Source organism: Borostomias antarcticus (genome assembly GCF_949987555.1).
Source record: "Borostomias antarcticus genome assembly, chromosome: 8".
NCBI classification, from domain to species: Eukaryota; Metazoa; Chordata; class Actinopteri; order Stomiiformes; family Stomiidae; genus Borostomias; species Borostomias antarcticus.
Window position 1 is genome coordinate 5,770,946 of NC_140241.1, and position 20,418 is coordinate 5,791,363.

The 20,418-nt window shown below is 48.6% G+C and overlaps 1 protein-coding gene across 1 annotated transcript in view; it reads left to right on the plus strand.

Annotated features, from left to right (window-relative positions):
- osbpl3b (oxysterol binding protein-like 3b) overlaps nucleotides 1-20,266 on the plus strand; it is a gene marked incomplete at its 5' end in the record, with an annotated part of 25,452 nt that extends 5,186 nt beyond the window's left edge. The window contains 20 exons of the mRNA XM_084441702.1: nucleotides 4,052-4,105; nucleotides 4,647-4,760; nucleotides 4,904-5,059; nucleotides 5,689-5,812; nucleotides 6,372-6,472; nucleotides 7,343-7,432; nucleotides 7,540-7,708; nucleotides 10,183-10,313; nucleotides 11,197-11,301; nucleotides 12,009-12,140; nucleotides 13,226-13,319; nucleotides 13,470-13,717; nucleotides 14,657-14,794; nucleotides 14,890-14,953; nucleotides 15,068-15,146; nucleotides 15,253-15,397; nucleotides 17,054-17,198; nucleotides 17,313-17,439; nucleotides 18,780-18,902; nucleotides 19,294-20,266. Coding sequence (XP_084297828.1) covers nucleotides 4,052-4,105; nucleotides 4,647-4,760; nucleotides 4,904-5,059; nucleotides 5,689-5,812; nucleotides 6,372-6,472; nucleotides 7,343-7,432; nucleotides 7,540-7,708; nucleotides 10,183-10,313; nucleotides 11,197-11,301; nucleotides 12,009-12,140; nucleotides 13,226-13,319; nucleotides 13,470-13,717; nucleotides 14,657-14,794; nucleotides 14,890-14,953; nucleotides 15,068-15,146; nucleotides 15,253-15,397; nucleotides 17,054-17,198; nucleotides 17,313-17,439; nucleotides 18,780-18,902; nucleotides 19,294-19,390 — 2,436 coding nt within the window. The 3' untranslated portion in view covers nucleotides 19,391-20,266. The remainder of the gene's footprint in view (nucleotides 1-4,051; nucleotides 4,106-4,646; nucleotides 4,761-4,903; nucleotides 5,060-5,688; nucleotides 5,813-6,371; nucleotides 6,473-7,342; nucleotides 7,433-7,539; nucleotides 7,709-10,182; nucleotides 10,314-11,196; nucleotides 11,302-12,008; nucleotides 12,141-13,225; nucleotides 13,320-13,469; nucleotides 13,718-14,656; nucleotides 14,795-14,889; nucleotides 14,954-15,067; nucleotides 15,147-15,252; nucleotides 15,398-17,053; nucleotides 17,199-17,312; nucleotides 17,440-18,779; nucleotides 18,903-19,293) is intronic.
- Between the last annotated feature and the right edge of the window lie 152 nt (nucleotides 20,267-20,418).

Here is a 20,418-nt window from a genome sequence, read left to right on the forward strand (position 1 = left end):
TCTTTGTTATACTGAATGACATTGATAAAGTGCAAAGGTAAGCACTAACACAATTAAGACATGGGTGATCATTTATGTTTTTAGGATAAATTTCTACATTTTAATATGACTTTTGTCATCTTTTTTTTTTTTACTGGATGACATTTTCTACACTTTAGAACTCAATAGCTCCCACAACACAAAAACTTCTGGGTCAAAAAAAGGGTAAGAGTTGAGTGATTTAATATTATATTTATACATAGGCTATGTATCTTTTTATGTTAAATTGATGGCCTTGGGGCACCAAATTTACACGTCAAGTCTTTGACCCATATATATGTATCATCATCATCATCATCATCATCTTCATCCGCTTATCCAGGGTCGGGTCGCGGAGGCAGCAGCTCCAGCAGGGGGCCCCAGACATCCCTTTCCCTAGCAGCATCAACCAGCTCTGCCTGGGGAATCTTTAGCCGCTCACAGGCCAGTGCGGAGATGTAGTCCCGCCACCTAGTCCTGGGTCTACCCCGCGGCCTCCTCCCAGCCGGACACGCCTGGAACACCTCCCTAGGGAGGCGCCCAGGAGGCATCCTCACTAGATGCCCGAACCACCTCAACTGGCTCCTTTCGACGCAAAGGAGCAGCGGCTCTACTCCGAGTCTCTCCCGGATGACTGAACTTCTCACCCGATCTCTCAGGGAGACCCCAGCCACCCTCCGGAGAAAACTCATTTCGGCCGCTTGTATCCGTGATCTCGTTCTTTCGGTCATGACCCATCCTTCATGACCATAGGTGAGGGTGGGGACGAAGATAGACCGGTAGATCGAGAGCTTTGCCTTTTGGCTCAGCTCTCTTTTCGTCACAACAGTGCGGTAAAGCGACTGCAGAACCGCACCAGCTGCTCCAATTCTCCGGCCAAACTCCCTCTCCATGGTTCCCTCACTCGTGAACAAGACCTCCAGATACTTGAACTCCTTCACTTGGGGTAAGGACTCATTTCCTACTCGGAGCGGACAGGCCACCGGTTTCCTGCTGAGAACCATGGCCTCAGATTTAGAAGTGCTTATTCGTAGCTGATGCCATCAGGACCACATCATCTGCAAAAAGCAGTGACGTGATCCCCAGCTCACCGAACTGCAAACCCTCCTCCCCCCGGCTACGCCTCGATATCCTGTCCATGAAAATCACAAACAGGATTGGTGACAAAGCGCAGCCCTGGCGGAGGCCAACACCCACCGGAAAGGAAGACGACTTACTGCCGAGGACCCGGACACAGCTCTCGCTCTGGGTGTACAGGGATTGGATGGCCCTAAGTAGGGACCCCCTCACCCCATACTCCCGCATAACCCTCCACAAGACCTCTCGAGGGACCCAGTCGTAAGCCTTCTCCAAGTCCACAAAACACATGTAGACAGGTTGGGCAAACTCCCAAGCCCCCTCCAAGATCCTTGCGAGAGTGAAGAGCTGGTCGGTAGTTCCACGACCAGGACGAAATCCGCATTGTTCCTCTTCGATCTGAGGTTCGACTATCGGCCGGACCCTCCTTTCCAGCACCTTGGAGTAAACTTTCCCTGGGAGGCTGAGTAATGTGATGCCTCTATAATTCGCACACACCCTCTGGTCCCCTTTTTTGAATATGGGGACCACCACCCCAGTCTGCCACTCCTTCGGCACTGACCCAGACTTCCACGCAATGTTACAGAGGCGTGTCAACCAAGACAGCCCCTCTACACCCAGCGCCTTCAGCATTTCTGGACGGATCTCATCAGTCCCTGGGGCTCTGCCACTGTGGAGTTGTTTGACTACCTCAGTGACCTCCTCCAAGGACATTGACGACCCCCCATCATCTTCCGGCTCTGCCTCGTTCGTAGAGGGTGGATTAGTCGGGTTCAGGAGTTCCTCAAAGTGCTCCTTCCAACGCTCAACAACCTCCTCAGTTGAGGTCAGCAGTGTCCCCTCCTTGCTGTATACAGCTTGGATGGTCCCCCGCTTTCCCTTCCTGAGGTGTCTGATGGTCTTCCAGAAACACTTTGGTGCCGACCGAAAGTCCTTCTCCATGGTTTCTCCGAACTCCTCCCACACCCGCTGCTTTGCCTTGGTCACGGCCGAAGCCGCAGCCCTCCGGGCCAGTCGATACCCTGCAACTGTTTCTGGGGTCTCCCGGGCTAACATATCCCGGAAGGCCTCCTTCTTCAGTCGGACGGCTTCCCTCACCACCGCTGTCCACCACGGTGTCCGAGGGTTACCGCCCCTTGAGGTACCTATGGCCCTCAGGCCACAGCTCCCAGCCGCAGCTTCAGCAATGGAGGCTTTGAACACCGACCACTCATGCTCAATGTCCCCAACCTCCACAGGGATGCCTGAGAAGCTCTGCCGGAGGTGGCAATTGAAATCTCTCCGGACAGGCTCTTCCTCCAGACGTTCCCAGTTCACCCTCACTACACGCTTGGGTTTTCCAGGTCTGTCCAGAAGTTTCCCCCGCCATCGAAACCAACTCACCACCAGATGGTGATCAGTGGACAGCTCTGCCCCTCTCTTTACCCGAGTGTCCAAAACGCATGGCCTCAGATCAGATGATACGATAACGAAATCGATCATCGACCTTCGGCCTAAGGTGTTCTGATGCCAGGTGTACTTGTGGGCATCCTTGTGTTCGAACATGGTGTTTGTTATGGACAAACCGTGACTAGCACAGAAGTCCAACAACAAAACACCACTCGGGTTCAGATCGTGGTGGCCATGCCTCCCAATCACGCCCCTCCAAGTTTCTCCATCATTGCCTACGTGTGCATTGAAGTCCCCCAGTAGGACACTGGAGTCCCCTGCAGGAGCCCCCAAAAGGACTCCACTCAGGGTCTGCAGGAAGGCTGAGTACTCTGAACTGCTGTTCGGTGCATAAGCACAAACCACAGTCAGAGTCCCCCCCCCCACAGTCCTAAGGCGCAGGGAGGCGACCCTCTCGTCCACTGGGGTGAACTCCAGCACAGAGGCGCTCAGCTGGGGGCTAGCTAGTATAGCCACACCTGCCTTACGCCTCATACCGTGAGCAACTCCGGAGAAGAACAGGGTCCAACCCCTATCCAGGAGTTTGGTTCCGGCGCCGGTGCTGTGCGTGGAGGTTAGCCCCACCAGGTGTAATTGGTATCGCTCCACCTCCCTCACAAGCTCCGGCTCCTTCCCCCCCAGCGAGGTCACGTTCCATGTCCCCAGAGCCAGCCTTTGCCGCCCGGGTCCGGTCCGTAGGTGCCCCCCGCCTTCACCGCCACCTAGTTGGCAGCACACCCGACCCCGACAATTCCTCCCGCGGGTGGTGGGTCCACGGGACGATGGAGGAGGAGATGGTGCTTCCACGTTGCTTATTCGGGCTGGGCCCGGCCGGGCTCCGTGGTAAGCCCGGCCACCAGGCGCTCGCATGCGGGCCCTCCGTCTGGGCCTGGCTCCAGACGAGGGCCCCGGGCTTCCTCCGGGCCGGGTCTCTCTTCCTTTTTGTTGTAATGTCATCAGGGTTTTTTCCTGTAACCCCAGGTAGGGGGGCTAGGGGGTACTACCACTTGCCCAAGGTGGACCCCCAGACTAGTGGAGGGAAGGAGGCGTCTTACTTCTCCATTCTAGTTTTGCAACTAGCCACTGCCGCTATATATATAATATACATATATAATATACATATTATTTATTGGTTAATTCATTATTTATATTAATGTCTTTCTGCTTTTTTCTTCTTCTTTGTTTTATTACGAAACGTCATGCCAATAAAGCTTCTTGACTTGACTTGAGAGAGAGACAGAGAGAGAGAGAGAGAGAGAGAGAGAGAGAGAGGGAGGGAGAGAGGGAGGGAGAGTGATGAAGACAAGAACAGAGACAGAGCAGGGTACAGAAATGACGAATGGCTCAGAGTACAAACATTAACAGCCCATTAACAACACGTGGGACTTGATCCATCATGCTTGTATCCGAGACAGTGAGTGAGTATGATGTGTATTTCTCTTTCCCCCATCTCTCTCTCTTTATCTCTCTTTCTCTCTCTCTCTCTCTCTCCCTCCCTCTCTCTCTCCCTCCCTCTCTCTCTCTGCAGAGGTACTTCTTCCTGGACAAGGGCATCCTAAAGTACGCCAAGTGCAGCACAGACGTGAGTACAAAGGCTCCTGGCCTCCTGTCTGGGACGACCTGTCATCAACAGACAGCGGCTGCTGGCTCCCTCCCCTAGAATGTCTTAATGATTTGTTTGGCCTGTCAATACAAAAGCCCAACCCTGTCCAGTCACATCCCTATAAAGCTCAGTCTCCAGTCTTTAATCTTACTTTCTTGTCTGTTGAACGCTCATATTGTGCGTCTGTAAGAGATAGAAAATACCAGGGGTGGCAGGTTAGCGAGGGGCCTGTTTACATTTTGCAGCTACATTTAGCATTTTTACTGCAGCTGTTCTAAATCAATTATACACACACGTCAAAGTTGTCCGAAATGTTAGTGTAAAGTCTTCCCATCTGAGACTGAACAGCGCCCTGTTAATTGTTCATAGTTTATGCTAGTGGCTCACTATACAGTACAGTATAGTACATTATGTACAGTACATCAATGTCACGTGTACAGTATGTCAACAACATCTATCAGTCAGTTAGCCAGTTAGTTAGTCGAGGGTTATGGATGTGCTGACCTCTCCTGACCCCCAGATCAAGAAGGGAAAGCTGCATGGCCATGTTGACGTGGGTCTGTCCGTCATGGCCATTAAGAAGAAAGCCAAGTGCATCGACCTTGACGCAGAGGAGAACATCTATCACCTGAAGGTAGAGGACGAGGCTAATGAGCAAGGGGTGTGAATCATTATCCTCTGTTTTGATCCCGGGAGCAGCTCTTTCCAAAAGTCCTTTAAGTGACCGGATGGAGCCAGGACTCCAACCTGACTCGGCCTGCTGCCGTCTTCCCACAGATGAAGTCCCAGGAGCTGTTTGATGAATGGGTATCCAAGCTGCGCCACCACCGCCTGTATCGGCAGAATGAGATTGCCATGTATCCCCACGAGAAGGCCTTCTTCTACTCCCACTTCCCCTCCCCCACCTCTCCGAATAGGGCGGACGGTACAGCGGTGAGAAAGGTATTAACATCGGACACTACTGTAAATGACCTCTGTGTTTTTTGAGCCTTATAGACGTTTGTGTATACCAGCTTTATTCCTATTAGGGAGATACGGCTATATAACAGTTATCTTGACTGTTGTCTTATGCCGGGCTCACACTACAGGATATTTAAAATCCTAACCAATTTCGAAATCGGGCTACATCACGCACATAAGGAGAATCTTAACAGATATTCTTCTTGCGCATTTCATACGAGCACACACAGCAAGATTTGAAAATAACGGCTCATCACACACTAGGGGATCTTATCGTGCCTGAGGGAGCAATGAACCGCTGGTCTCGCCGTCTCACTTGTAAAGTCGGGACGTAATAATCTTAAATATCAAACTTGTTTGATATTATCGGGGCCGCCCCGATGGGTCTGCAAGCCGATCGGGAGGTATAAGATTGGATCTGTAAACCCCTCACATTACAAGATAATCTGGACCGATCATCGGCCCCGACCAACGTTCCAGACCAGATTTCTCCTCCGATTGTCGGGAGGGGTGAATCGGGGATAAATCGGCCCAAAAATCCTGTAGTCTGAGCACGGCATTATGTATTATATGAATGTAACGGTTCTTCTTTGCTGGTCTAGCCTCCCTCCATAGTCAGGCAGTCCTCGGTCCACACACCAGGCTCCTTCCCGGTGAATTGCACCAGTCAGGCCAAGGTTGCTGCCTGGCTCCAGTCCTCCAACGACATGGACAAGTGCTCCAAAGGTAGCGTGACCACACCCTCCCGCTATCTGACTTACCCGGCGATGTACTCCTTCTCTCGCTCACTCTCACGTTCTCACGTGCTCTCTCTCCCACCACTCTGTTTATCTCATACTCTCTCTCTCTCTCCTCTCTTTCTCCCTCCCTTTCTCTCTCCCTCCCTTCCTTACCCCATCCCTCCCTCCGTCTCTCTCTCTCTCTCTCCTCTCTTTCTCCCTCCCTTTCTCTCTCCCTCCCTTCCTTACCCCATCTCTCTCTCTCTCTCTCTCTCTCTCTCTCTCTCCTCTCTTTCTCCCTCCCTTTCTCTCTCTCTCCCTCCCTTCCTTACCCCATCCCTCCCTCTCTCTCTCTCTCTCTCTCTCTCTATCTCTCTCTCTCTCTCTCCTGTCTTTCTCCCTCCCTTTCTCTCTCCCTCCCTTCCTTACCCCATCCCTCCCTCCCTCTCTCTCTCTCTCTCTCTCTCCTCTCTTTCTCCCTCCCTTTCTCTCTCCCTCCCTTCCTTACCCCATCCCTCCCTCTCTCTCTCTCTCTCTCTCTCTCTCTTATCCCTCCATCTCTACAGAATTGTCAGTGTGTGAGTCCTACCTGCAGGAGCTCAACAACCTGCTGCAGAATATGGAGGTCATCCATCGTACGTACTCAGCCCCGGCTATCGTCCTGCAGGTGAGCCCCCCCCCCCCCCCCTCCCCCCGCAGGACGGAGACATGTCAGACTGTTAAAGTAGGCAGGACGCACCCGGCCGGGTCATCTTACCTCTGGGCTCTGGTTGCATCACACACTGCATTATGTAACTGGTTCAAAAAAATCAACTGTCACTACAGAGTCAAACCCACAGGCTACATGAACTGTTTGATATTGGTAATTTACTGTAGAAGATTTGGGATGTACTGTATACAGATTCATTGTTAATATACTGTATATTTAGTCTTTACATGCTATAGTTCCTCTTAATTTCTTAAACACTTGTAATTACTTTGAAGTAGTCCTCCGCAATAACAAGTTGTCGTACTCCTGACTTGTGAAATCAGAAAACCAGACAGGAATGTGTCCCAGTTGGTCACTGCTGAATATAATACATCTTTTCTCTGTCAGAAAAATATTTTTGACAGCCTTCCTTAAAGGGGTAGTGTACTATTTTGGACATGTAGCCCTAAACTGTATGTGGTCTGTCTACCATGAACCTAAAACATAGAGACCATAATTTCACACAAAAAAAAAACATTCGTATTGTGATTCATTACACAGGAGAGCATACTGAGACTAGTATGATTACACCTTGTGCTTCCCGTCTCGGAAAAGCACATTTATCATAGTTTTTCAACGCGTTTGCAGGTGCCCCATTGACTTCCTTTGTAGCACAGTGAGAGCCTGCAGAAAAACTGCAGCTAGCTCAGTACTGGAACGATCAGTGACATTGTGGTCTCTATGTTTCCGGTTCATGGTAGATAGACCCCAAATAGGACTTAACGCCCAAAATAGCACCCTACCCCTTTAATAGAAACATTCCTTCTCTTTCTCCCCAAGTCTATCAAGGCTTCGTTTGACAGCCCCAAGAAGGAAAAAAGAGTTTCAAGAAAATGGCGTTCTAAACACTACCACAAAGATGCCAAAACAACTCTGCAGGTAGAGGAAGTGATTGCTACACCGCATTTTAACTTCCTTCCATCACCATGTTTCTACTTTGTCGTTTTCTCCCTCTCACTTCTGGTTTCTGTTCTCTCTCTTCACAGGTCCCCAGCTGCATCTCCTCGAGCTCTCTCCGCCTGCACGCCTCCAACCCCAACCTCTCCACCGCAGTGCTGGGCATCGAGCCCAACGAGCCCAGCGAGCCCCTGGACTCCCCCATCGACGTTCCTGTAGCCAAACTACAGGAAGACTTCTGCCGCGTCGCTACCGACCGTAAGTCATGATGTTCCTCGTTTGTGACGAACAAGCCATTTCAGTTGGTGTAGGCTTGATTCTGACGAGGCGTGACAGTCGCTTTCGATGAAACGTTCTAGCGAGCCTTTTACCCCTCGGTTTCAGTCATGTCCTGGGTGGTCCGTGATGGATTAGGCCGCGCCATTCCAGGGCCGCGCAAGGCTATTTTTGCGATTGCTTAGCACATTGGATACATTGGATATCTTATAATCGGTCATATTGTCCTGTAAATATTACTTTAAATATGTGTTAATGTCTTCAAAATAGCTGAATGCCTTTAATAGTTTATAGGGAGCGTAAATACCTTTAATAGTTTATAGGGATGCGTTAATCCAACCATTCCAACATTGGGTTCATATCAAATGAGCGTTGGATAGTCCTGTAAATGCTACTTCAAATATGTGTTAATGCAACTGAAATAGCCGAATGCTTTTAATAGTTTATAGGAATGCATTAATTGGGCCATTCTAATGTTGGGTTCCTATCAGATGGGTTTATAATAGGTCATATTATCCTTTAAATGCTACTTTAATATTTTGTTTTGAATTTTAATGAATGAATGAATGACCTATGATTTTAGGGAACCATGATTTACGCACTATTGAGGTACAGGTAGAGATACAGTATGTGATCATCCCATTAAACCCCATCAACAGCAAATATGACCAGTCTAAAGATAGCTTACCACATCAGTCCTCATAATTTAAAGCAGTCAGTTACACAGAGGTAGCCTAATTATGTACAAAGCAAGACTGTGTAGCCTACTGTCGATATAATTGATTGAATGTGGGACATTGATTTCAGGGAACTGTAACTTCTGAGTTTTGTCGTGGGAATAACAGTCGTGGGAATAACAGGGTTGCAGTTTTGCCGTGGGGCGGCTTTGACCTGAAACCGTTCTGGACGCACCGTTTCTGTGTCTGTCGCTTTAATGCAAATGAGCTGCTACTCCCCACCCCTACTCTGTCAGTGCCTCCAGAACCTCAACCAATAGCTGAATCCCAATCTGAGTGCACAAACCACCCTTGCGGCCCCTCGCACTTGCGGCCTGAGGCCTGAGCACTTGACTGACGTCAGTTGGAAGGGCCAGAGGGTGCAGGGCCGTGAATTAAATGGGACAGCGCTTCCAGCGGCGTGCCAACGATTCCCAAGCCAGTTTAGCTCAATACCCCTCCCACTTCGTTTTCATTGGCTGCCGCGTCCCTCCTACGCTGAGGCTGCTCTGACGCGCTCCTCAGCTCTCCGCTCGGCTCTGAAAATTGACCGACTGACGTCTGTTTTAATTTAATAATAATTTTAAAATTATGTTGGGTGGGATATGTTTGCAGCATGTGGATTTCAAGATAAATGTTGTGTTATCGGCAAATGTCATCATTTATGTGTGATGCACTCGGATCATGAGGTGCACTCAAGCACTGTGTCACATGAGACGCGGTGGACTGTGGATATTTTCTGCTACTAAGTCCGCAAAATTGCGGACTTTCGGTAAGTGCGGTTAAAGTGCGCAAAATGGCGGCAGTGGCGCACTTGTGGACATAGCAATTCCGTTTTGGGACTACCCTGAGCCCTTCTGGACTTAGCGGGAACGCGCATGTAAGGCCACAAGGCCGCGAGTGCTCTGCACTTTCGCCTAAGTGCTCGATTTGGGATTCAGCTAATGCCAATGCAGCAGAATGGGGGGCTTCTGATGTCAGAAGCCCAGGCAAATCTGAACGGCTTGTTGAATCACATGTTTTCAGAATTTGGTTACCCACAAAATTAGTAGGCCTATCAGAGACCTAAACGTATGTGCACAAGCACTGAAAAAGTGAGCTTTTCATAATAAGTCCCCTTTAATGGTTATACTATACCTGAGAATCAGAGAGCTGTACTATACTATACAACGCTATACTGATTGTCAGTTTCCTTTCTACCTTTCTACCAGCAGCGTAGCTGATTAAGACGTTTTCAGCTCGTAAACCGGCAGGGTTGCCAGCCACGCATCCCTGTGAAACAGCTCACTGAATAATAGACGATTAAGGATCAGGGTTAGGGTGCCACCATTGGCTATTTGTTATCTGGCAAGAATTTGTCGTTTGTTTTTGCTGTGTAGTGGATGTGTGGTAAGGATTCAGTCAGCGATTTAAAACCTAATTTTCCAGATGCTATGAGATGAGGTGGTCCTGATTGACTCTTTGACATTCCATCGAGTGCAATCATAGTGAGATATTATAAACTGATCCCAGAGCTGCTCTCGTGGAGGGAGTATTAATAAGAGAAGGATGATTACCTCTGATAGAGAGAGAGACAGGAGGCACAAGGTTATCTCTGTCATATACAATAGACTGATGGAGGAGCTGAAGCAGATCTCTCTCTTTCTCTTCCTCTGTCCCTCTCTCTTCCTCTCTCCCTCTCTCTCCCTCTCTCTCCCTCTCTCTCTCTCTCTCTCTCTCTCTCTCTCTCTCTTTCTACAGTGCACAGCATCATGAAGTCAGCCCTCATCTCTCTAACATCTGAGAGGGAGAGGTTAAAACAAGTTCTGGAAAACGACAAAGGTCCCCCCACCTCCCCACAGATCCTGGGTCTGAAGAATGCATTGGCCTCTGTAAGTACCCCCCCCACACACACACACACACACACACACACACACACACTGTTCACTCTACTGTCTCGTCATCGGCATTTATGTCTTCAAGTTAGGGGAAGTGAAAGGTTCCACTTGAGTCACACCACTTTTCCTCCATCAGAAGGGCTTCCTGGTATCTTGGCCTCCCAAACCAGCCATCAAGTGTGGCGCGCTACTGCAGGGCTGACGACAAGCCTCTCAGGGGATTACCGGCACCTAGGGTGTGTGGGTGCAGTGATCCAGTGAGGCACGCTATCACGCCGGCTTCTGCAGCCCACAGGGAGTGATCGCCGTTAGGGTTTCTTCTGTGGGTTTCTAGAAGCCACCAGATAGTGTTTCAGACGTCAACCGCTACTTTATTTATAAACAGCCTCAGATGACTTCGAGACAGCAACAGACTAGAGTGGATGATGAGTTTTTTCCCCTGATTATTGAGGCGTGACAAGAAGCTAACTATATAAATATAGCTTCAAAATAGGTTCCCTCTTGTGCCCCTTCAACCCCCCAGGAGATCTTTGTCTTGTACTCTTTTTTTACTCTCTTTTACTAATGACTCTAGCTGGCATAAGGCTGTTCACCTCTCACATCAGCAGTTCAGATGACGTTGTTTATCTTTGGATGTACAGTAGCCCACTGTCTTCTCCATAGGACTACATCTCATCACATCTATATTATCGTCTGTTAGTAACATAGGCATTGTGAGCATGTGTCAGTGTGTGTCAGGATAATACTGTTTATATTTTAGTTGACTTGGTCGAAAACGAGTTCACTGACAAAGAAAATACAGTCACTGAATGCTTGGTTTTGAGGTGTTGGGTGAACATTTTGACTCAAGTTATTTTTGAACTGGTTATTTTTCCAGGCCATAGCCCAGAACTCTGAGCTGAGAGAACGCCTGAGCAAGATCCATGCGGAGTCGCGCATCATAGAGCCCACTGTCCATATAAACCTCGCAGGTCCCCTACAGGTGGGTGTGGGAAATGCATGATGATACCGCCTCCCCCATCCTCCATCGTAATTATCATCATTGTCATTATCATCATCCAGAGTGGTGTAGAATAGCTCACAGAATGAGGGGATTTTGCTCCCTTTGGTTCACTCTCTCCATATGACCACGTGCGTCCCACTCACTTACCAATAAGCGCCATTGGGGTTTTAAATAAGGATGTTTCAAATCAAAGTTTAAACGATTGTCTTGTGATTTAGATGTAAACATGCATCCGTCTGTTCAGATGAGCCTTATTAATCCCTGAGAAGATTCAGTCTCCTCCAAGAATCACTTTTGTTTGGCAAATCAGACGGGAAAGTACAAACTGATCTTGTTAATCGTGGCCCTGGACATCTCCTGAGCACACCATCTGGGTCTATTAACTCCAAGGCTAGTCCTCTGAGATTAGCTCTCTCGACTAATTGATACTCGCCAAAGATAGACATCAGAGAATCAACAAGCAATGTCTACCCTCTGTCATCATTATTTTGAATATGAGCCAATACTATTCATTAATTTCAAGATCTGAGGATTAAGAATGTCTGATTATGGTAGTAAGGGAACTTATTAGCTAATTGTGCAAATCCTTAAACCTGTGTTTGTTTTCTTTGCCCCCCCCATTTAATCCCTCCCTTTTTAATTTGAATTAATCTGAACCTAAACCTGATTGACATCTTGTCTCCCAGGAGCAAGACCCCACAGATGTGTCCCGCCCCCTTGTTCACCAAGCATCCAATGAGAGCCGAGCGTCCATCACAGAGTCTGAATTCTTTGACGCACAAGAAGTTCTGCTTTCTGCCAGCTCTTCTGAGAATGAGGTCAGTCCTTGTGCTGCTCTCCAATTAAAAAACACTAACACTTCAGGCCCTGGTTGTCAATGACCAACTATTTGTACCACTAGAACGCCAACAGACTCTCAAGGTCAAGCAAAGGTTACGCAACACTATGTGAGGGCTAGGGTTAGAGCTGCTATCTTACTGACAGGTCTTATTGTAAGATAGCACGGTGGCACAGTGCTTACTGTAGCACTGTCGCCTCACAGCAAGAAGGTCCTGGGTTCGATTCCAGCTTAGGACGTTGTCGCTACCGGAGATGTTCTCCCCATTGTTGTGGGGGAACTCGGGGGCCTTTCTGTGCTTGTTCTCCCTGTGTTCGCAAGACTTTCCTCCCAGGACAGCATAGATGGGAATATACAAGGACAAATTCCACCAGCGACCGCTAAAGATATGTGTGTGTGTGCTGTGTCCCTGCTCACTCACGTGTGTGACTTTCTGTGTGGCCTTATAAAGACCCCTTGAGGTCCAGTAATTATTATTATTAAAAAAAAGACAGAGAGGAGGTGTTGGCACTGTCTGCCATGTCTGCCCTTGCCCCTGACCTGCCCCTCGGGTAGAATCCCCTCTCACCATGGGCTTCCACCTCCCGACACGGCGGCTACGAGAAAGAATGCACGCCCTCAGAGCAGTGGCAGTGTTGTCTCATTAAGTTTGACGTGTGTCCCAGACTAAGTGTTGCTCCTGCTGCTGCCTCCTCTCCTCTCCTCTCCTCTCCTCTCCTCTCCTCTCCTCTCCTCTCCTCTCCTCTCCTCTCCTCTCCTCTCCTCTCCTCCACTTCACTGTCTTGGTTCAGGCCAGCTCAGACAGCACTTCCAGCAGAAGAAATGTGGAAATTGAGTTAATTACTCTCATCTAAAAATACCAGTGGTGTAAATTTGTCACCAGCTCTCGAGGGACAGCTCATCCACCCTAGACTCAGTACCTCTCTGTTGTGACAGGAAGTAGATAGATAGAAAGAGACCCGTCTGCTTCCTGGTGCCCAGCGCCTGTGCAGTAGGTGGGCGGTGTTGAAAGGTGTATTTTAACTGTTAGCTGATTGGCTTTAATAACCCCCCCATGTTTTCCAGGCCTCGGAGGATGACTCATGCATCAGCGACATCAGCGACAACATGTCCATGGACAACTTCAGCAACGAGACGGAAAGCGAGAGGCCGAACTCAGGTGTGCCGTTTCTCCGCCGTGCTGCGATCGCAGTTCCCCGCCCCCCCTCCTCCCCGTCCCCTCATTTCACTCCGCCCTCAAACAGGGAGGGCTCGCTAGCGAGGACTCTAACGCCTCCTCCCCCGCGCGCCGCGCCCTCTCTCCCCTCAGGCTGCGTGCTGCAGAACGGCGCCAGCGTGAACCAGCGCAGATCCCGCCTCCCGGCACCCTGCCCCGACACCAGCAACGTCAGCCTGTGGAACATCCTGAGGAACAACATCGGCAAGGACCTGTCCAAGGTGGCCATGCCGGTCCAGCTCAACGAGCCCCTCAACACCCTGCAGAGGCTGTGTGAGGAGCTGGAGTACAGCGAGCTACTGGACAAGGCCGCTAGCACACAGGACCCTTTTGAGCGCATGGTGAGAGAACACGGTCACATGCTATGTACCCCCTGGGGGGGGGGGGGGGGGGCGAACAATACCCTCTTTGATAGTGCAGAGAGGACATGCTCACATACACGATACCAAACTGTGTCAAAGCAACCCTTTCTGGATTTTTTTCCTGCTACCAACACACCCACACACATGCCTTTTCATTAGACACTGTGAACAGAAATAAGGTATGTCTGAAGAGCAGCCAAGAGGAAGACTTACAATTCCCCTAAGCACCATGAGCTTACTGGAGTTTGTCAGATAAATGGGAGGTTGACGTCATGTCCATGATTTACTGGATGAAATGGAGAACGGGGCCGTGTAGTCGTGCAATAAATAAAGTGTGAAATACTGGAACGTGTTCTCTGGCCTTCCCGCGCCACATCGCCAACAAGCAGAGTGTGTCATCAGTCACCAGCTAATGTATTAGATAAATAGACACCCAGGAGCAGAGCCACGCTGGCTTCTGTCCCCAGCCCGGGAGACTCATTGTCTTCATGTCATCACGTTGATGGGTGCGTTTGTTTATCTTTATGTGTGTGTCGGAGCCGCGTAGCCAGGCGGGAAGTGAAGTCTGGTTAATAAAGAGAGACAGCAGCCCCGTGTGGTCTCTTGGCAGCAGGATGAGAGCTCTTCCCTGACCTGGTGTGACCCACCTGTCACTGACCCTCCCAGCACCAGGGTGGACATTCACTCCATTGCACATGAATGCGGAGGAAATTATAGCTTCCTGGAGATCAATAAAGCGATTTCACCTGCAATGACTGGTCTGTAATTGGTGATTTGGTAAAGCTCCAGAATGTTCTACTGACGTTAAATTAGTTTGACGGTAATGGACTTTATTTAACACGTAAGGTGTAGGTTATCCTACTAAAGGGTTGCTAATACCTCATTATTGCAAATGAATTGTGGTTGAACTGTGTGCAGGTGTACATAGCCACGTTTGCAGTCTCGGGGTATGCGTCCAGCTACCACAGAGCAGGAGGAAAGCCTTTCAACCCTGTCCTGGGAGAGACCTACGAGTGTGACCGACCGGACAAGGGCTTCCGCTTTGTAGCAGAACAGGTACATGATGGATGCACATTCTCTCAAAGTCAGGACTGTCACATTCCCAATGGCCATTTTGTTCTCACTTTGAATTTCTCTCTGTGTCCACTCAGGTCAGCCATCACCCACCTATATCAGCGTGCCATGCTGAGTCTAAAAACTTCATATTCTGGCAAGGTAGGTGAACACGTCATTCTTCTACAAAATATCACTGACCCAAACCCAGGGTCGATAAAGAGTTGTTTATAGTACATACATGCTTGTTGTCTCTTCTGTTATTGATCATTTAAGACATGAGGTGGAAAAACAAGTTCTGGGGGAAGTCAATGGAGATTGTCCCTGTTGGAACCACCCATGTTACTCTGCCTGGGTGAGTCCAGTATCTCTCACATGTTCACACGCGCACACACACACACACACACACACACACACACACACACACACACACTCACACTGGTTTTGACATCCCTCTTCAGATTTGGTGATCACTATGAGTGGAACAAGGTCACTTCCTGTATTCACAACATCCTGAGTGGTCAGCGCTGGATCGAGCACTACGGGGAGATCTCCATCAAGAACTCCAGCAGCGATGTCTGCCAGTGCAAGGTCACCTTCGTCAAGGTGGGGAGATGACCCTCAACACCGTCCTCCCCATGTTCTGACCCTCAACACCGTCCTCCCCATGTCCTGACCCTCAACACCGTCCTCCCCATGTTCTGACCCTCAACACCATCCTCCCCATGTTCTGACCCTCAACACCGTCCTCCCCATGTTATGACCCTCAACACCATCCTCCCCATGTTATGACCCTCAACACCATCCTCCCCATGTCCTGACCCTCAACACCGTCCTCCCCATGTCCTGACCCTCAACACCGTCCTCCCCATGTCCTGACCCTCAACACCGTCCTCCCCATGTTCTGACCCTCAACACCGTCCTCCCCATGTCCTGACCCTCAACACCGTCCTCCCCATGTTCTGACCCTCAACACCGTCCTCCCCATGTTCTGACCCTCAACACTGTCCTCCCCATGTTCTGACCCTCAACACCGTCCTCCCCATGTTCTGACCCTCAACACCGTCCTCCCCATGTTCTGACCCTCAACACCGTCCTCCCCATGTTCTGACCCTCAACACCGTCCTCCCCATGTCCTGACCCTCAACACCGTCCTCCCCATGTTCTGACCCTCAACACCGTCCTCCCCATGTTCTGACCCTCAACACCGTCCTCCCCATGTTCTGACCCTCAACACCGTCCTCCCCATGTTCTTATACATGCATGACCCACCTGAGGGGATAGATAGATAGATAGATAGATAGATAGATAGATAGATAGATAGATAGATAGATAGATAGATAGATAGATAGATAGATAGATAGATAGATAGATAGATAGATAGATAGATAGATAGATAGATAGATAGATAGATAGATAGATAGATAGATAGATAGATAGATAGATAGATAGATGGATGGATGGATGGATGGATGGATGGATGGATGGATGGATGGATGGATGGATGGATGGAATGGATGGACGGACAGACATATGTGTTCTCTACTGTACGTGTAAAGGAACAGAGCAATGTGTAGGTCTGTGTGTCCCCTGACAACAGAAGGTAAAAGCTAAAAGCTCTGCCCTCATAAGTGAACACTGCATTCTAGGTTATGTGTTATGGCTTTCATCCATTCCATAGAGGTCACCAGCATGTGTTCTTTGTTTTGATGTTTAGAGCCTCTGATAGGCTCTAGGGCATCGGCAAAAGGAGAGAGGTAATTGGGTGATCGGAGGAGTTGAAAGGCCTCCGGGCGCTGGGCAGGGTAGCACGTCAAGACATGCTAGAGCTCATTACAGAGCCATCTTTCTACACACCACAGGCCCAGCATAGTGGGTTTCTTTCTTCTTCTTTTTTTACTTACATTTTTATTGCATTTTTTCCTTTTACTTTAAGTGCCGGGGGTTAAACAAAACAATGTTCTATACATAATACAACACAATCATTACTTTCCGGGTCTACTTAGCCAATAGCATGGTGGGTTTCAACTCAGGGAAGCTCAGCAGTGCCACCTGCTGGTGGTTATATGAAGTTGCCATCTTCACTCCATGTTGCCCAGATGCCCTGTAACCACATGCAGTTTTACACTCACAGCTTGATTCTGGCAATGTTACAGTAGGCTTGTCTCCTAATATGTGGAAGTTGAATTGTTTCGTATCTAACAACAAAGTAGATTTATTATGATATAATATGCACTTACAGAATGACCTCTCTGTGTGCAGGCAAAGTACTGGAACTCGAGTGTGAACGAGGTGGCGGGTACCATCACTGACCAGAAGGGGAAGGTCATCCACACGCTGTTTGGGAAGTGGAACGAGGGAGTGTACTGCGGGGACCCCCCCTCTGCCACCTGCATCTGGAGAGCAAGTATGAAGGCCCTCGACACCACTACACCCTACTGTACCTACAGGGACACCAATCACCTGCTTGTGTCTAACGACATGTATTTCTGCTTATTCTTTCTGCTCATCATCACTGCAGATGCGATGCCTGCTGAACATGAGCAGTACTACAGTTTTACCAAGTTTGCCATCGAGCTGAACGAGCTGGACCCTTCGCTGAAACCGCTGCTGCCTCCCACTGATACCAGGCTACGGACTGACCAAAGGTGAGAGGTCACCAGGAGAGCCTACTGTTCTGAGTGGACTGAGTAGTACTGTGCACACACCCCCTCTAACATTATGTTTTCCCCGCTGCTGTTAGATGTGGAAGAGCACAGTTTGCGTAGGGGTGCTCTAGTCCAGCGTTTCTCAACTGGTGGGTCGCGACCCAAAGGTGGGTCGGGGAGCCGTTTTGATTGGGTCGCGGCCTCGTGGGCGGTTTCCCTTTTCTTTTCTTTTTTTTAAAGGGATTTTAATATATATATATATATTTTTAGAGAAAATGTTTAGCAGGACACACAATTCAATTCAATTCAATAATTTCAATAATTTATTTACGAGACATGACAGGAAGTGGGCTAACCTTAGCGTGTGCCAATGTTGACTTTTTCTATTTTTGTGGAATAAATTTGAGTGCTGTGGAATAAATTTGGGTCGCGACTTCATGATAAGGAAAAATGTGGGTCCTGAGGCTCCACCAGTTGAGAACCGCTGCTCTAGTCTGTGCTGCTTGATGTGCTGGATTCATGGTTCTGGTTCAGGTAAACGGATGGTAGAATAGTGGCTGTAGACCAGCCCATGGGCAGTTTGTTTGAAAATACTGCGGGTTTTGAGCAGGCTGCATCACACCTGACCTGCAGGCTTTACAGGGTGACCTAAGGAGCGATGACATCAGAGGTTGTTATGGTGTATAACCTGAGGACAAGCTGAATGCATTGTCCTGTGTGCGTGCGTGCGTGCGTGCGGGCGGGCGTGCGTGCGTGCGTGAGCATGTGTGTAAGCATGTGCAAACGTGAGATTGGAAGATATTGTAATGTTTTCACTTAGGAGTCAGAGGCGAATGGCAAGTCCTCTTACATCCAGAACTGTGCCAAACCAACAACATTTGTAGTCTACTTTTAACTGTAGAACTCCGCAATGCCCCAACTCTGGACAGCTTCAAGAAACTTCTTAAAACTCCCCTCTTTAACATGGCCTTTGACCTCTAGCTTCCGTTTCTTAATGTTGTGTGTCTCTGTCTACCATATTTGTCTCTTGTCTGTTCTGCCCCTTATGTAAAGCGACCTTGGGTTTTATGAAAGGCGCGATATAAATGAAAGTTATTATTATTATTATTATTAACTAACACAGAAACTGTCTCTGATGCAGGCTCGCACATAACAGAGAGGGGAAACACACAACACACAGAACAGTTGATTCAGTAACAAGCAGGGCCAGCCCGCGTGGTCAGCAGAGTGCGGAGCTATTGACCAGCGCTATTGACCAGCCGACCCCGCAAACCCAGAACTCCCATCTTTACCGGGCTGCTACATTATATGGGACTTGACCCCGTGCGTCCCTGTGGTAGGCTGCTGGAGGAGGGGGACATCGAGGCCGCAGAGGAGCAGAAACAGAGGATCGAACAGCTGCAGAGAGACCGGCGGAGGGCCCTGGAGGAGACCAGCACCAGTCATCAACCCAGGTTCTTTAGGTAACTGCTAACCGCATTCCAAATTCCATTCGGTCTGTAGAACCGTAAAATACGTTAGTTCACCAACTAGGGGGCTGGGGCGGCTGTAGCTCAGTTGGTAGAGCGGGTCGTTCAGTGATCGAAGGGTTAGTGGTTCCAATCCCAGCTCCAACTGTCTACATGTCGAAGTGTCCTTGAGCAAGACACCTAACCCCAAATTGCTCCCAATGAGCAGGTTAGCACCTTGCATGGCAGCTACCGCCATTGGTGTGTGTGTGTGGGTGAATGAGAGGCCATTGTAAAGCGCTTTGAGTGCCGCTAAGGTGGAAAAGCGCTTTATAAGTGCAGTCCATTTACCATTTACTAGGACTTCACTCAACCTTTTTGTGATTTGTCTCTCTGTTGTCTGCAGTAAGTCGGAGGACGACACCTGGGTGAGCAACAACACTTACTGGGGTCTGAGGAAAGAGCCGGGCTTTGCCCAGATGGACTATTCTGTGCTGTGGTGATCTGAGGGTCATAGGTCATACACATTTGGACCTCCTGTTTTGACTGTGACCCAGGACGGCCGTGGGGAGGCCGGTTGCTCCGTAGTCGTACACATACTATTCCATGGTTGTTACTGGTTTATTGCTGGTTGTGGTCCTTTTTCAGTTTATTTATCCAATTGATTGCCTTAACAGACAATGCTTATTTATGCTGTGTAGCATCCTTATGCAAGTGTATCATCTGAATGTAGAGAAAATATGCAAACTGTACTCTGTTTGTCACCTGTGGGATGATGACATTGGGGGAAAGTCTAGCAGAGAAAAACCATCAAGCAAATCATCACTCCTGAGAACTCACTGGTACTTCAGACCGCAAAGAACTGCTTTTTTCAGAGCTTACCTAGTTACTCTATATTAGTACTGCTGTTCACTGTAAATATGGACACTGGACATGGCCTACCTCTGATATGATACTATATTTCTGGATATACCATTGAAAAGGTGTACATGTCAAATATTTATTCTACACCTGTTTGATGCCTTATTGGTGAAACTAATTACATTTTAATACATGTTTTGGGTAAATATTTAGATGTTTTAGGAATATGTGTGCATTTTGCAAATTCTTTAAAAAAAAATGTAACAGTGTGTCTTTAAATCCTTAAGAAACTTTCTATTTTTTATTTTGGACAGTAGGCTGGAGTGGGATTTTGCTCTGTCTACCTATAGGCCTACGTTGGACCATGCTTATGTATCTTTCCACGTACACACACTGGCACAGCACAGTATCTGAGAACATATCTAAAGTTCATCCATACATGTCAGTGAAACGATTCTATATAGAAACGATTCTATAGTTTATGTAAGAGGTGGCTGAGGGGCCATGGGAAAGCCCATGTAAGCCCTGCACCAGAGATTGTGAATGCACCTTGAGAGCTCTCAATAAAATATCATAATGGTGACATTTTTGGTGTGTGTTATTCTATTCTCAATAAGATTCTATTGTTGAGGAAATGTAAATCACGCGGTTTGGACTGGGCGTGCGAGAG